This window comes from Lutra lutra, chromosome 15 (assembly GCF_902655055.1).
Source record: "Lutra lutra chromosome 15, mLutLut1.2, whole genome shotgun sequence".
NCBI lineage: Eukaryota > Metazoa > Chordata > Mammalia > Carnivora > Mustelidae > Lutra > Lutra lutra.
In genome coordinates this window covers 36,364,938-36,378,194 of record NC_062292.1, presented here as the reverse complement: position 1 = coordinate 36,378,194, position 13,257 = coordinate 36,364,938, and the positions used below count along the sequence as shown (strand labels likewise).

The 13,257-nt window shown below is 50.7% G+C and overlaps 1 protein-coding gene across 3 annotated transcripts in view; it reads right to left on the bottom strand.

The window, feature by feature from the left end:
• Positions 1 to 436: 436 nt before the first annotated feature.
• C15H1orf116 (chromosome 15 C1orf116 homolog) overlaps positions 437 to 13,257 on the bottom strand; it is a 32,407-nt gene continuing 19,586 nt past the window's right edge. For 2 of the 3 annotated variants that reach the window (XM_047703659.1, XM_047703660.1), the window contains 3 exons: positions 7,414 to 7,599; positions 4,717 to 4,894; positions 437 to 3,246 (listed from right to left, as the gene is read on the bottom strand). In XM_047703659.1, coding sequence (XP_047559615.1) covers positions 1,703 to 3,246; positions 4,717 to 4,894; positions 7,414 to 7,599 — 1,908 coding nt within the window. In that variant the 3' untranslated portion in view covers positions 437 to 1,702. Of the gene's footprint in view, positions 3,247 to 4,716; positions 4,895 to 7,413; positions 7,600 to 12,582; positions 12,734 to 13,257 lie in introns of those variants that run through there. The other variant, XM_047703661.1, reaches the window with a different exon arrangement.

Sequence of the window (13,257 nt, the reverse complement as noted above, 5' to 3'; positions counted from 1 at the left end):
ATACAGAAACCGTCACACCCACACCCCACATACCATGACAGGGTGGAGCCATTTGTTGTCTGTACCTTAATCTTTTCATCATTTTCAGAAATACTATGCTTTGACAATGCTGGGTCCCTAAGGACACAGCCCAGAAATGCTCAGCCGACCTAATAGACACCTTTCCAATAACAGTTCCCCTTATCTGCCCCTCATATCTGGGGATCCTACCTTCTAACCACAGCCACGAATGATGTTTATTTCCTTAGGGGAAGCAGGGGTCATGTCTAGCTCTGCCTGATTTCCAAGCGTGTATCCACAAGCCCATACCACCCACTCCTATTACCTACCCTTTCTTGGCATTTTGCCATGTTGCACAACGTGGTCAGGGAATTAGGGTTCTAGTAAGTTATTAAAGTGCTACTTTCCAAAGATATCGTAGAAAAAACAACCAGTATGGTCTTGAACAATGTTTAATCTCTGACGTTTGAGAAGACACTTCAGGATCTTGAAGAGCCTGAGGGTTGAGCCTTTGACAGTGACCACAGATCCTGAGGGTGCCACGTGAGAGAGGCAGCACGCAGCATGGAATGAGAAGCCGGGGACCCTACTCTGTTACTGCATGGTAGAGTGACCACGGATAAATTGCTTGCCTTCCCCAACAGTGTGGGACAGGAGAAGCTCATCCTAAGATTCCTCCCAGCTCTGATAGTCTGTGAATAGCTCGCAAAGAATGTACTGGGTTGCCTTCCTATAGAAACAGAAAAAAAACTACATGTAGTAGTCAGTAGCAGGGATAAAGGCCTCAGATAGCTCTTCGGTATTTCTCAAGATTCAGGGCTTAGACTCCCGTCTCTGCACTGGCCCAGCCCTGGGGTCAGTCCTGTGTGGGCTGAGGTAGGGAGCAGGAGATCAGGAATGGCAGTCAGGGACCACTACTCAGTTTACGCTTCCAAATTCGTCAAGCCCACAGACCAGGATAGTCCCTGGTAGAAGCGTGCTGGGTGGTCACTTGTCCTGCCTTCTCAGGCCAACCAGAGCTCTCCCACTCCCAGTCCTCAGAGAGTTTTAGTTACAGGGATGTGCCCTGTCCTTGGGACTGGGGACAGTGAGAAGGGGACAGTGAGGACAGTGACAAACCTGCTCCTCCAAGCCGCTGTCCAGAAGTTCAGAAGCGAGAGAGGGATCCCGCAAGGTGAACCAGTCCCCTTCCATACCAGGATTCCGGCAGACCCACATTTCATAAGACCCTGCATTTGCCTAATGTTGCTGGCACAGCCATTGTCTCATCTGCCTTTTTTTCTCAGGCTTAGCCACCCGGTCCCTTCAGTTCTGGCTGGGCTGAACTCTCCCCGGGGTAAGACAATCTTCAATACAAGCAGAACTCTGAGCAATGACTCCTTGTGTCATATAAATAGCTTCAGTGATATATATATATAGCCTATAGTACACACGCATGCACGCGCGTGTGCACACACACACACTCTGTCTTGTGGAAATCATCTTCGGAATGATTTGGGCAGGCACTCATTGGCACAATCACTCTGAATATAAACGTATGTGTGTGTCTGGAATCCCATCTCTCCCTGCCCTTTGCCTCAGAGAGAGGAGCGCACTGGAGGGAAGCCTGCTCGTGCCCAAGTTCCGAGCTGTTGTGGGGGAAAGGCCCCGAGCCTCCTCCTGTTTGGCAGGGGTGAGGTGGGGGCTGTGGGGTGGCCGGCGACTACTCCTTCAACAGTCCCAGCTTCTTCAGAGCTTCCCTTCTGTGCTCATTGGGGACGCCTTTTGGGGAGATCCTGACACTGACGTAGGGGGGTCGAGGCAGCTTGTCAGGGCTCTGTCCTTGGTAGGGCAGGTGCCTGCTGCTCTGCTCCTGCTCCTGATTGGCCAGCTTGCCCACCTGGATGCCTGCAAAGTCCTTCCCCGTGCCCAGGGAGGCAGGGCGGGGCCGTGAGTTACGCAAGACATTAGGAGACATCTTGTCCAAGAAGGAGCCTTTGCCCAGAGAGGTGCTGCTTTGGGGGCTGGGGTCTTTCTCAGCTGAGAGGTAGCTGCTCAGCCCCACGCCCGAGCGCTCCAGAGTGTTGGACTTGAAGTTCATCTGTCTCAGGCCCGGGATGTTGCTCTCCCGGAGAGTCAGCCCTGAGTCTGACTTTGGCTGAGTCAGGGGCTTATTTACCCCCGGGGCCTTAGGGATAGGAATTGGCACGGATTTGGCCGCTGGAACCTTCCCTGGAGTGGGTTCCTGGGCTCGAATCCATCCTCTGCCTGGAGGAGACCCCTGAGCTGGAGTGGGAGTCGGAGCCTTCCCTGGGGTGGTTCCCCGCGGCGGAGCTGGGGCTGGAGCCTTTCCTCCAGCAGGTGCGGCGGCTCTGCCCTGAGCTGGAACCGCAGGCCGAACTGGTGCTGGAGTTGGAAAGGGGGCCTGGAGCCGGGTGGAGCTGGTGCGTTTACTTAAGTGGGGGCTGGGCTCGTCCTGGTCCTGGGGTAGCCCCAGCTTCTCAAGTGCTTCTCGGCGTGCCTTCTTCTGCTCCTGCAGTGAGGACGGGGCCAGGCCCGGGTCTCCAGGGCCGGCCTCGGTGTGGCGGGTCAGCCAGTTCTGGGGCTCGCTGTGGAAACTGCTGCGACTGCTTTTCAGAACGATATTGGGGGGCAGTTTCCGGGGCTTAGAGGCTGCGAGGGGGGCCAGGTGGGCACCGGGGTGCCCCCCTGATGGGACGGGAGCATCTTCAGCTCTCATATTCTGAGACGAGGTGGAGGTGGCTGGAGGAGGCCTAGGCTGTCCTGGGCCCCCTGTTGAGCCTTCCTCATTGGCTTTTTGGGACATGGCCTCTGAGGAAGTCTCCTTGCTCTCCTGGGGGCTGAGTGACATGTGGGTCTGCTGCCCGGGCCCTGTGGGCAGGCAGCCTCGCTCCTGCTGCTCGGGCTGGGTGTCCCGGAAAGCCTCTGGTGGAGGGATGGGCACTGTGTCCAGGGTTGGGGCAGGTGGCTGGGGGCTGGCCAGAGCCTGGCTGGGCTCACTGCTTTGGCTGACCTGCTCTGTCTCAGGCTCCGGGACAAGGCCTTCCACTTCCCCCGGGCTGTGGCTATGAGTCTGAGTGGTGCTTTTCCTGAGGTTCTGGTTGATGCTGATGTGGATATTTCTGGGAAGGCTATAGGACCCAGACCTGAGGCCCAGGTCTTGGAGCTCAGGAAGATAGGTTGAGCTGGGCTGAGTCCCTCTCCTTGGCTCTGGTTCTTGCTGAACGATCTTCTCTCCCGGATATCCTGCAAGGGGGCAGGAGAAGAGGCAAAGAAGAGTGGACAGAGGTGAGAACCCTGTTGCCCCCTGAAAAACAAATGCTTCCTGAACTCTGATCTCCACTTAGCAATGGGTTTTGTTTTTTGTTGGTCCTTTGCTTTTAAAGGGGCCGCACTGTTGCCTGGATATCATTTAGACCAACAGATGGACACCAGCGGATTCCCTACAACCACGAATTCGTTTCTCATGATGGTTGCAGAAAGAGCAGCCTCATGTAACTCCATGTCCTTGCCTTGAGCTCTTCCTAACTGTCTACAGAGAGAGCAGGGTTAGAAAGGGAGTCAGGACAGCCCCTCCAACTATCCTGGGGCTCCCGGGTCACTGAGTCCAGGGGAAGCACTGAACGTGAATGGCAGTAACAGCTGATGTGGTTTGTCCAGACCTCTGCCTTCCTCCACCTTCAGTTTCTTTCTTTTTTTTTTTCTTTTTTCAGATTTTATTTATTTATTTGAGATAGGGGAGGGGGTAGGGGAGAGAACATGTGCCGGGGGAGCGGCAGAGGGAGAGGGAGAAGTAGACTCCCCACTGAGCAGGGAGCCCTATGTAGGGTTCCATCCCAGGACCCTGGGATCACGACCTGAGCCGAAGGCAGATGCTTAACTGGCTGAGCTACCCACAGGCCCCCACCTTCAATTTCTATAAGCACCTGAATGATTCTGTGACACCACAGCTGTCCCCATACCAGAGAGTGACATGGGCTCTTTCCTTCCAGCAAGCTAGGCAAGTGCATCAGGCCCCCTGGGCCAGGGAATCAGTCTCAGCGGGCAGAGAAGTCCTTGCCCCCATTTCCTGTTCTATCTCCGCAGAGGGTCTAACACATTGTCAATCGGTATTTGCTAAATGAATAAACATGTGGTTGTGGTCCCAATACCAGTGGGGCTGTCCTCAGGAGTAAAGTGCCCCCCTCATTCTGAGACAGTCATGGCCACACTTGCGTGCCATCCTGTCCCCCTTTCTACAGAGCCTCAATACCACTGGCTTTCCACTCTTGCACAAGAGCCTCGAGGTACCACCCACTGAAGTTAAGGGAGGGCTTCCCTCTTATCTCTTGCAACCTGATCCTCCTGGGTCATCCCGATTAGGTCTCCCGGCTTGCTCAGTGTCCCCAGAGCCACCACCCACCCCTCCCAGAATCCCTCCCCCACCTCTGTGGTCATGTCTCTTTAGAATTTCTCTGTGAGAGAATGGGAGCTGGCCAAACCGTTTTCCCTCCCAGGCCTCTGATACTTCATAGAAAGACAGACAGCTGGCTTGTCCTCAGTCCCTCCTCCTCTCCAGGGCAAGACCTTAATTCTAGCCAGGAGAGCAGAAAGGAGTGCTGTTGTCCTTCCGCCCGTGACCCTTAGAGCAGAGGGCAAATAAGGGGCAAAGCAGCCCTAAAGATGTACTGGTTTTCTGGATTTGCGAAAGGTGTCACCCCAGAAGGTCTCTCTTACCCTGGGGAGCAGGCTGGGTTATGGGCAGAGCTCGGGGGCCTTGGGGAGCTGTGTCTTGCTCAGACTCGTCAGTAGACAGTCCGCTGTCAGCCTCAGTGTCCAGTGAGCCGATGGTCTCCTCCAGGAAGAGCAGACACTCCTTCTCTTCAGCGGACAGGAAGTCGTAGCTGCTGTCACTCTGGAATGAGGCGTGGAGAACAGAGAGGGAGAGGGAACTGTGAGAGGCAGCTCCACAGAAACTGGTGGGGCTGAGAACCACCCTGCGTCCTGAAGGAATGCTGAAGAGCTGGAAACCTTTCTGAGAGGCTTCTCCGCAAACCTGTGGGCATTGCTTCCTGAAACTGCAGGCACGGACCGGGCAGAGGCTGCCGAGCTGTTGGCCCGCCGAGTTCCCAGTGCTAGGCAGCCAGATGGCAACTGACCTTTTTTGCCCAGTCCTGCGTGGAAAGCTTAGAGGAATAGATCCCAGGTTCTAATTCCAATTCCTCTGTGTGAACTATGTCAAGCATTTCACTTTCTATGTCTCTGATTTAGCTCTAAATTATATGGACAACATAATGATTTGAACTTAAACTTGACGGTATCGTTTTTAACTTCCAAAGGACTTTTGCATACTCCATCTGGTATGTCAAGGACAGCAGGAGGACAAACAAGAAACTGCAGCCAACCACTGGCTGTCAGGCCAATGGGAACAGTGGTATGACTAGCCACAGATACATTTACTAAATAATTTACTCTTGACTTTGAAATGCATTCCATAAAGGATTTTTTTTTTCCTTTGCGTATTTACTTTCTTGATGGCATTTGGCTCTGGCTAACATTCAAGTAAGTGTGCATTTCTTAAGCAAATATTAACTTGAAGTGGGGAGGGTAGAGAAACTGGATGGGTATGGGAGGAGGAGAAAGCAACTTAGTGTGAAATATCAAGAAGCTATTAAAGTAAATAATTGTCATGATGAAAAAGCACATAGGGGTATTTGGAAATAAGTGTTATGGCCATTTTAAATGATTATTGCTTATGTTCTACAAGGCTGGCAAGATCCAAAGAAGATTCGCTCTATGAAGTTGAAGGTTGAAGGGAAAACCAGAAGGGAAATGGAAATGTGAGAAATTTGGCTTGAGTCCCTTCCTGGCATGAATCTCAAATCTCTTCCTAATATTTAAGATACTTCAGAGTTATATATTTCTAGACCCAGTCAGACGGCCAGGGAAGATTTCGAGATAGCCCTAAATACATCCTGGGAGATGGTTGTTAGAACAACAGTACCAGTTCCCAGAGCTCCTTCAAGAGCCATTGTCGGTTGGCAAAAACGAGGCTTACATATCACAGGAAGCCCCAGGTATAGTCTTTGGAAGCCCTGAAGTCAATTCCAAGGGTTCCCTGAACAAAATCTTCTTCGTTGCCCTTTTCTTCCTAAAATAGCCTTGCCAAAGATTAGCCAACTCTGAATTTCTCCCTTGTGGATGAAGTACTTTGAAAACCTATAATCCCTGCCACATTCTGTGTCCGGTGGTATGGAACTGCCCATACTGGCCTCAGCCTAACAGAAACAGAAAGAGGTCTCTGGGGTCTTATCTTCTCAGGTCAAAAAGAAATTATATACAGGCTGTCTGCACTTTGGATTGCGTGTGTGGGCACGCGCGTGTGTGTGTGCGTGTGAGTGCACTGCTTTCTCTATTCGATTTTTACATACCAAAACTCACAGACTATATTAACCATCCTTGACATTTGGGAGAGATCCTTATAATGCTTTAATTTCCAAGTAGCTCTATAGGATATAAAGCGATAGCGTATAAATTCTCAAGGTTACTATGTATGTGATGAACACCAAGAACCAAAGAATGCCGACGTTCGGACGTTCGGCGGACTTGACTCTTTCACAGCAGCCTTAGAGCAACTGAGATTTAAATTCAGTTGCTGTACTACATGTACTACATGTGCTACATGTAATACATGGCATGTACTACATGCCACTCTCTGTTAAACACGATGACTTTGGAAGATTCGGAATCTCTGCTCATGGAGACAGGCTGTTTCTTTTCCACACAGAGGCACGTGCTACGCGCTGTCTGTGCCAGTCCTGTACTCTTCCAGAGGACCCTATGAATTCGCTGTTCACATTATCCCCACCCTAAAACTGAGGAGACTCAAGTTTACAGAAATTAAGTAATTTGCCCAAGGCCATTTGGCTTCTAGGTGGAGAATTCAGACCTGCTTGGCTCCAGAACCCAGGCTCCTAAGTACTCTGTTCTCTTTGATCTTCACAGAAGGAATGCGGCTTGCTTGCTGCCGGAGACTTGGGGAACACCAGCGCTCGGGGATCTACCGTCCACCCTTTCCACCGGGACCTCTGATCACCGGGACCTCTGATCACCGGGACCTCTGATCACGGGCCCTCGCTCTCACCTCAACTTAGCCCCCAATGAATGAAACCTGGGAGCAAGTCTCATCTGCCCTTCTGCTCTCTGGGGGCGGTCCCACTCTATTCTCTAGAAAACCAGAGTGACTCAGAGGCACAAATGCTCAGGGGTGTGATTCACGCCCTGATGAGGAAGATGAAAGCTGAGGAGCAATGAGGCTGGCGGGCGGTGGGCAGGGCAGGGCATGGGCGGGGTGGGCGGGGTGGGCGGGGCAGGCGTGCAGAGAGCCCGTGGCGGGCGGCAGGACTGAGGGTACGGCAGGACTGAGGTACGTACAGATCCAGAGCGGGTGGACGTGGTGCTCATGATGCTGTCACAGCTGCTGATGCGGGTCACGGGTTCTGAGCCAGGCCCCGCCGGCCACAGCTCGCTCTGGGGCATCGCCCGAAGCAAGGTGCGGGGGGCGGTGAAAGGGGCTCCCAGAGGGGAAGCGAAGGGAAGTGGAGAATGTCCCAAGCTGGCCTGAAAAGACAAGAATCAAAGCCACGTGTGAGCCGAGCTGAGGCTCTCCGGCAAGGTTCTGCCCAGGCCCTAGAGCAGCGTGGCGGCGGGGATGCCCAGCAAGCAGAGCGCTGGAAGGGGCTGTGCACAGGGGTCCCCCAAACCTCCCAGCCTGCGTGGAAGGACACAGAACCGGGCAAGCACTCATGCAGAAGGGCGGCGTTAGCGGAGGTGGGGTGGAGAGGGCGGGGTGGCAGGGAGGAGTAGTCTTGTCGGAGAGGAAATTCCATCACTTCTCCTAGTGGCCTTCTTTCTCTCAATCTGGGGGCTTAACCTACATTTCCATGACTACAAACAATACAGAGTAAGGGGCCCATAGCATGGGTTCTGGAGGTAGTCAGATCTGGATTCAAATCCCACTTCCACCATGGCCAATTATGGGACTTGAGGCCAATTACTCTTCTACCCCGTTTTTCCCATTAAATTGGGTGAATGTAGGGTTAATGAGAACAGCACAGCTTAGTTGGTAGTAAATGCTCATTTAATGAATAAGATAAGATCTGCTACTGTTCTTATAATAAGAGAAAGACAAGATCCACCTAGGATCAAAATGAATTGAAGTCAGGCAAGAGTTCAGAGAAGAAGGGTTTGGGTTAAGTGGGAGAGAAGGAACAGGGTCCTCAATTGTACCAACCACATAGGGTTGTCAGAAACATGTACCAATAGACTCCACATAAAACACATTGTGCAGTAGCAGTTAGCTGTCATCCAAGCCAACACCATCAACATCAGCCCCCACTCCCACCCCAACCACAGCCACCATCAATCACCTCCCTAGGCCGGGGGGGCACACACATGACCCCAAAGGCTGATACAAAGCCAGTTTCCCTCTTGCGCGCCACCCCTCTGATGTTGTGCTAATTTCCAGTGAGGTTCCCTAACCTTTGTCAAATGAACAAGAGAAATGGCCTACATAGCTTCCTCCTGACTCCAACTCGCAGGGGCAAATAAGTTTCCAGTTCACTGTACCAATAGTAATAGCAAAGGAAGGCAGTACCATCTTCCTTCTGAAAATCTCAAGATCTGGAAAGGTCCCAGGTGACTCTCTTATGTTAAAATGAAATCCTGGAAGAACTAAGTTTAAAAGACGGTTGCAAGGTCAAGTCGAGAATATGCGGAGAGCTAGAATTGAAATCCAGTTTGTCTGGTTCTGAATCCATATTTTTCCATGACACCATGCTGTATTTTCAACTACCTTTCCTATCCTCCCAATCATAGGTAAAATGTCCTAGCAGTAACGTGTTCTGTTTGAGATCTTGGGACCTGGGGTTTGGATCCCGGGAAGCTTGTCCCTTCAGCTTCTTCCAACAATTGCTTCCAGTGCCAAGTCAGGTTTGGGCTGTGCTGGGTGAGTCAGCCTGCCAGCCCTGTAGAGCCGATAAGCACGCGGCCTCATGGTACTCCTCTCCTGCTTTGGAGGAGGCCGGCAAGTGGGGCAGGTAGGGAGGGGCAGGACAATGGGGAAAGAAGAGGAAAATATCCCAGTGAGCCAGATGCATGGAGTTCATAAATATCCAGACCCTCTCAGGAGTTAGAGACAGGACCAGAGGGGACAGAGACACCAAAGAAGCACGGTGACAAATCAACATTGGGTAAGGCAGTCCTTCAGTTTACTCATGAGGTTACTTTCCCAACTTCAGAGCTCCAAAGAAACAGAAACATGAGAAATCATGTGGATGGAGTGCAGTCACCTCAGCTATCCACTCCATTCATGACTGTCTAGATCCAGAAGGTACCCATTCTTAACATTCTGTAGGGCTGAGGTCCTTACAGCCAAAGAGGTCCATTGCTCATGAGCCTAGGCACACAGAAGGCACTCAAAAAATGCTGGACAAATGACTATTGAGTTAAGCTGTTGGAAGGCCTCCTTTTTTTTCTTTCTTTCTTTTTTTTTTTTTTTTTTTACTTTTACCCTATTACTATAAAGTTTTTCCTATGTATTTTATTTCCCTGAGGATATATGGCTCAATGGAATTGGGCCAATGCTTCAGTTAAACTAACATTTATGAGCACCTAAGAGGCATGGAACAAGCAAAAATAATAAGGCAAGGGCATTGTTTCCAAGCTGCCAGTGTAAATCCAAGGGTATAGTTTTTGGCTCTAGTTCTCTTAAAAAGTTTCTGTACAATTGTAATTATTAATTATCAATACTGTACTTAATAGAGTAATTATTGATGCTGTATTAATCACTGTAGTTAATATCATATTCTCTGTGAATGGGTGACCAGATGTTGCCTCTTCCTTTCAGAAACAGTTCCTACCCTTGTTCTTCTAAGTACTCTTCGGACTGTATGGTAGCTTGCTAGCTTCTCCTTCCTCCCAGGGCAACCTGTCACACTCACAATTTCGGGACTAAGTAGCTGGAAGTAACTCAAGTAGCTGGAAGAGAGAGAAACAGCATGAACAGCGCTGCTTCAGAAACACAGAGCCCAGTATAGCTTACAAAGTGCTTTCAGACATGCTGCTGAGATCTTCAGAAGAGCCTGATAATCGAGGCAAGACGTGATACTTTCTTCTTTGACCGATGAGAAATCCGGAGCTCTTTCCACTTCCCCTTCCACAGGGAAGCAGGGGATGACCTCTCATGGCCTAGATAGGATGCCTCTGGGTCCAGCCCTTCCTGGGACTCGAGAGAGCCGTGTACCTAAAGAAGGGCCATCAGCCACCCCTGACTAAACACCAAAAGCTCGAAGATCACCCTTCTCTTTCTACTTCACACCTTAAACCCTTGAAATCATCTGATTCTGCTTTATGCTTCCAGGCCAGCTGTATGTCCCCACAATAGATGTTTCCAGAGTAAACAAATGACAACAAATGTCACTGAAGATTGTGTCATCGGGCACTGGGGCCCCTGCAGAGCTGAATCTGAACCTTAACCAAGGCCAAATGAGCCCTAAGGTGCTTGCGTCTTGTCTCCAGGCCTCATTTTCTGATCCAAAGAGCCAGAACCCTAAGAGTCTCCTCTCTACACCCCACCCACCCTTCCACTCTCCCTCGCCACTTTGGCCAGACCTGAATGTTGCATTTCCTTCCACCAACTTTACAACCTTGAAACTTGGGGACTGTCTCAGAGCAGCCATTGAAACCTGAGGTATTCCTACCTGATAAGAAGTCTGAGAAACAAAACACTCAAGGTGAGAGTTTAATTATCTTTTAACCCTTGACCTCTTTGGGGGATTGGAGGGGAGGAGAAAATGGGTTATGAAATAGGCATAGCCTATAGCCAGGGCCATCCGTGCCAAAGCACATTAAACATTAACTACTCCGCTGAAACCAGCCAAGTCTTGGAGGAGAGTAAAGAGAGAGCATGTGGGGTTCTGGCATGGGTGGGGGTGATGGGGTTCCAGCCCCATTCCTCTTTGGCTTCTCTGTATCTTCTAAACAGGCCCAAGGCCCCCTTGTCACCCTCCTTCTGTGAGCCCTCCCCCATATCTCTCAAGAGCTCAACTTCTCTCTGCACTAGTCAAAGAGTTGTCCTTTTTTTTCCTCAGACCATGTGCTTGCTGACTATCCAGAAATATGCCTCCAGCTGGGGAACATCTGAAGAAAACTGCCAGGAGGACTAAAAGCTGCACTGCGTGTATATGCTTCTCCATCAGCACATGGCCAACTTTCTGAGTGTGTTTAGTCAAAGTTATAATCTTCTATTTCACAGGTGGGTTTGAGGCAAAGGCTCGGTGGACCTATCTTCTGCACAGAAGAGCTTTGCTAACACTCCAGATTATCTTATCTCTGACAAGTTCACCGTCAATGGCAGCCTTCACTCAGTGAGTTTGGTGGGCTGGTTCTGTGGTTTGGGCTCAACTCAAACCAAAAGCTCCAGCTACCAGGACTAGGAAACCCAGCACACTGGCTCGGGACTGGCAGGTGCCAGGCCCCGGGAGCCTGGCACGGGGGTCTTCCCACTTCGCTCTTTCCTGCAGCAGGAGGAAAAGAGGCGCAGTTAGGGACCGGAACGTTAACTCCTCCCTGCCCAAGGTGGATCGTGGAGAGCTGACTTGCTACTCTGAATTGACTTCGACATCCAGCTTCCTTGTGCCGATAACCTGCCACGCACGCTGTTGGCGGCGACCCCCGGAAGAAAACAGAGCCAAGCCACCACGGCAGTCTGGTTCTCCTCTCTGTGGGCTCTGCCACCCTACTTTGGCCCGAGCCCCACTGAGAACGCCCACCAGTTTCAAGGACTACCATGAAATATTAATGTCGGTGGGCTCCTGGCACAGCCCAGCGAGCGGCTTCCGGTTTGCCAGTCTCTGTGTCTAATAGCAGGCAGAGTCAGAACATTAACTGAGTTGAATCCAAATAAACTCAGCTTTGCACCTAGATTATCCGTGGGTTTTCCAGAGATGAACTGGTAGTCTGAGGTGGGGTTTTCTGAGCCTCACATCGCCTTACAAACAGCCTTACATGCTTGTCCGAAGAGAGCTCCGTTGTCACGGTACCATTACTGAACACACACATACACTGCACCCTTTATTTAAATAAAAATAGACATTGAGTTGATAAAGCCAGGGGGAAATGTCCTGTTAGAAATGGAATGGAGAAACTAAGGCACTTTTCTCTCCTGGGAGAGCCCCCATTTTGACTCCCTGCACTGTAACTATTCTTTTCCAAGAATCACGACTCAATTTCAATTGCTCAGAGATGGAAATTTCCAAAACAAGCCTATTGTATTTTCGTGTTGACTGCAAAATGTGCTTATCCAACTGAAATAGGCAGATGAAAAAAATATGCATCCCAGCCCTGGTCTCCACAAAATCATTCCAATCTTAAGAAGCTATCAGCCTGCTCTGATCCCAGACTGGACGTACAGAGTTGAGGAACAGAGAGGAAATCCCCCTGGCTGGGGTGCACAGGGTTCCCCACAACCCTGTGGCTCTCATTTCCCACGAAGCACCCCTTCCTGCTGAAGCATAAGCAATAGTTGGTTAGTGATTAACTCACCTTCACTGGGTGAGGGGCTGAAGAGAGGAAAGAAATACCCTTTTATTTCAAAGGGCAGAGACGGAGACACAGACTGCTTCCCCTGCCTTCCTCTGTTTTCTTCTTTTGACCTCCTCCAGACTTACCTGGACAGGTAAATGCTTCATCTGTGCTGCCCCACCCCACCCTGCCACTGACTCACAGCCAATCCCAGCCTTCCCTCCCTACTTCTCATTCCAGCTGTTTCTGCGGGGAGGGCGGGGGAAGGGAATGGGCAGGGCGGGGCTGCCCTCAGGGAGCCAATCATCTCTTGCCCTCCCCTTCCCCCGTTAGAGCCAATTAAAAAGAAAAGAAAAGAAAAGAAAAAAGGAAAGCTGGAAGGTGAAGAGACACTTTTGGGTTCAGACTGGAAGACGAGAGTTGGCAGGGAAGGAGTAGGCAAAAGATATTTTTTTATTTTCAATATAAAGAAACACAGACAGGCAGTGAGCTTTTCTTTGTGTCTTTTTGAAACTTGATTCTCTACCTAGAGCGGCTTTCCTTTACTTGGAGGTTAAGTGGTCTCCCGAATTTTCCGAGTTAAAATCCGCTGTGGCCGGTTTAGCTTTTCTGGCTGTTCAGAAGCACTTTCACCGTCAAGCCTTTTCCTATCAGCTCTTACGGCTGGCACCTCCACTGAGGACTGCTAGAAAAGGT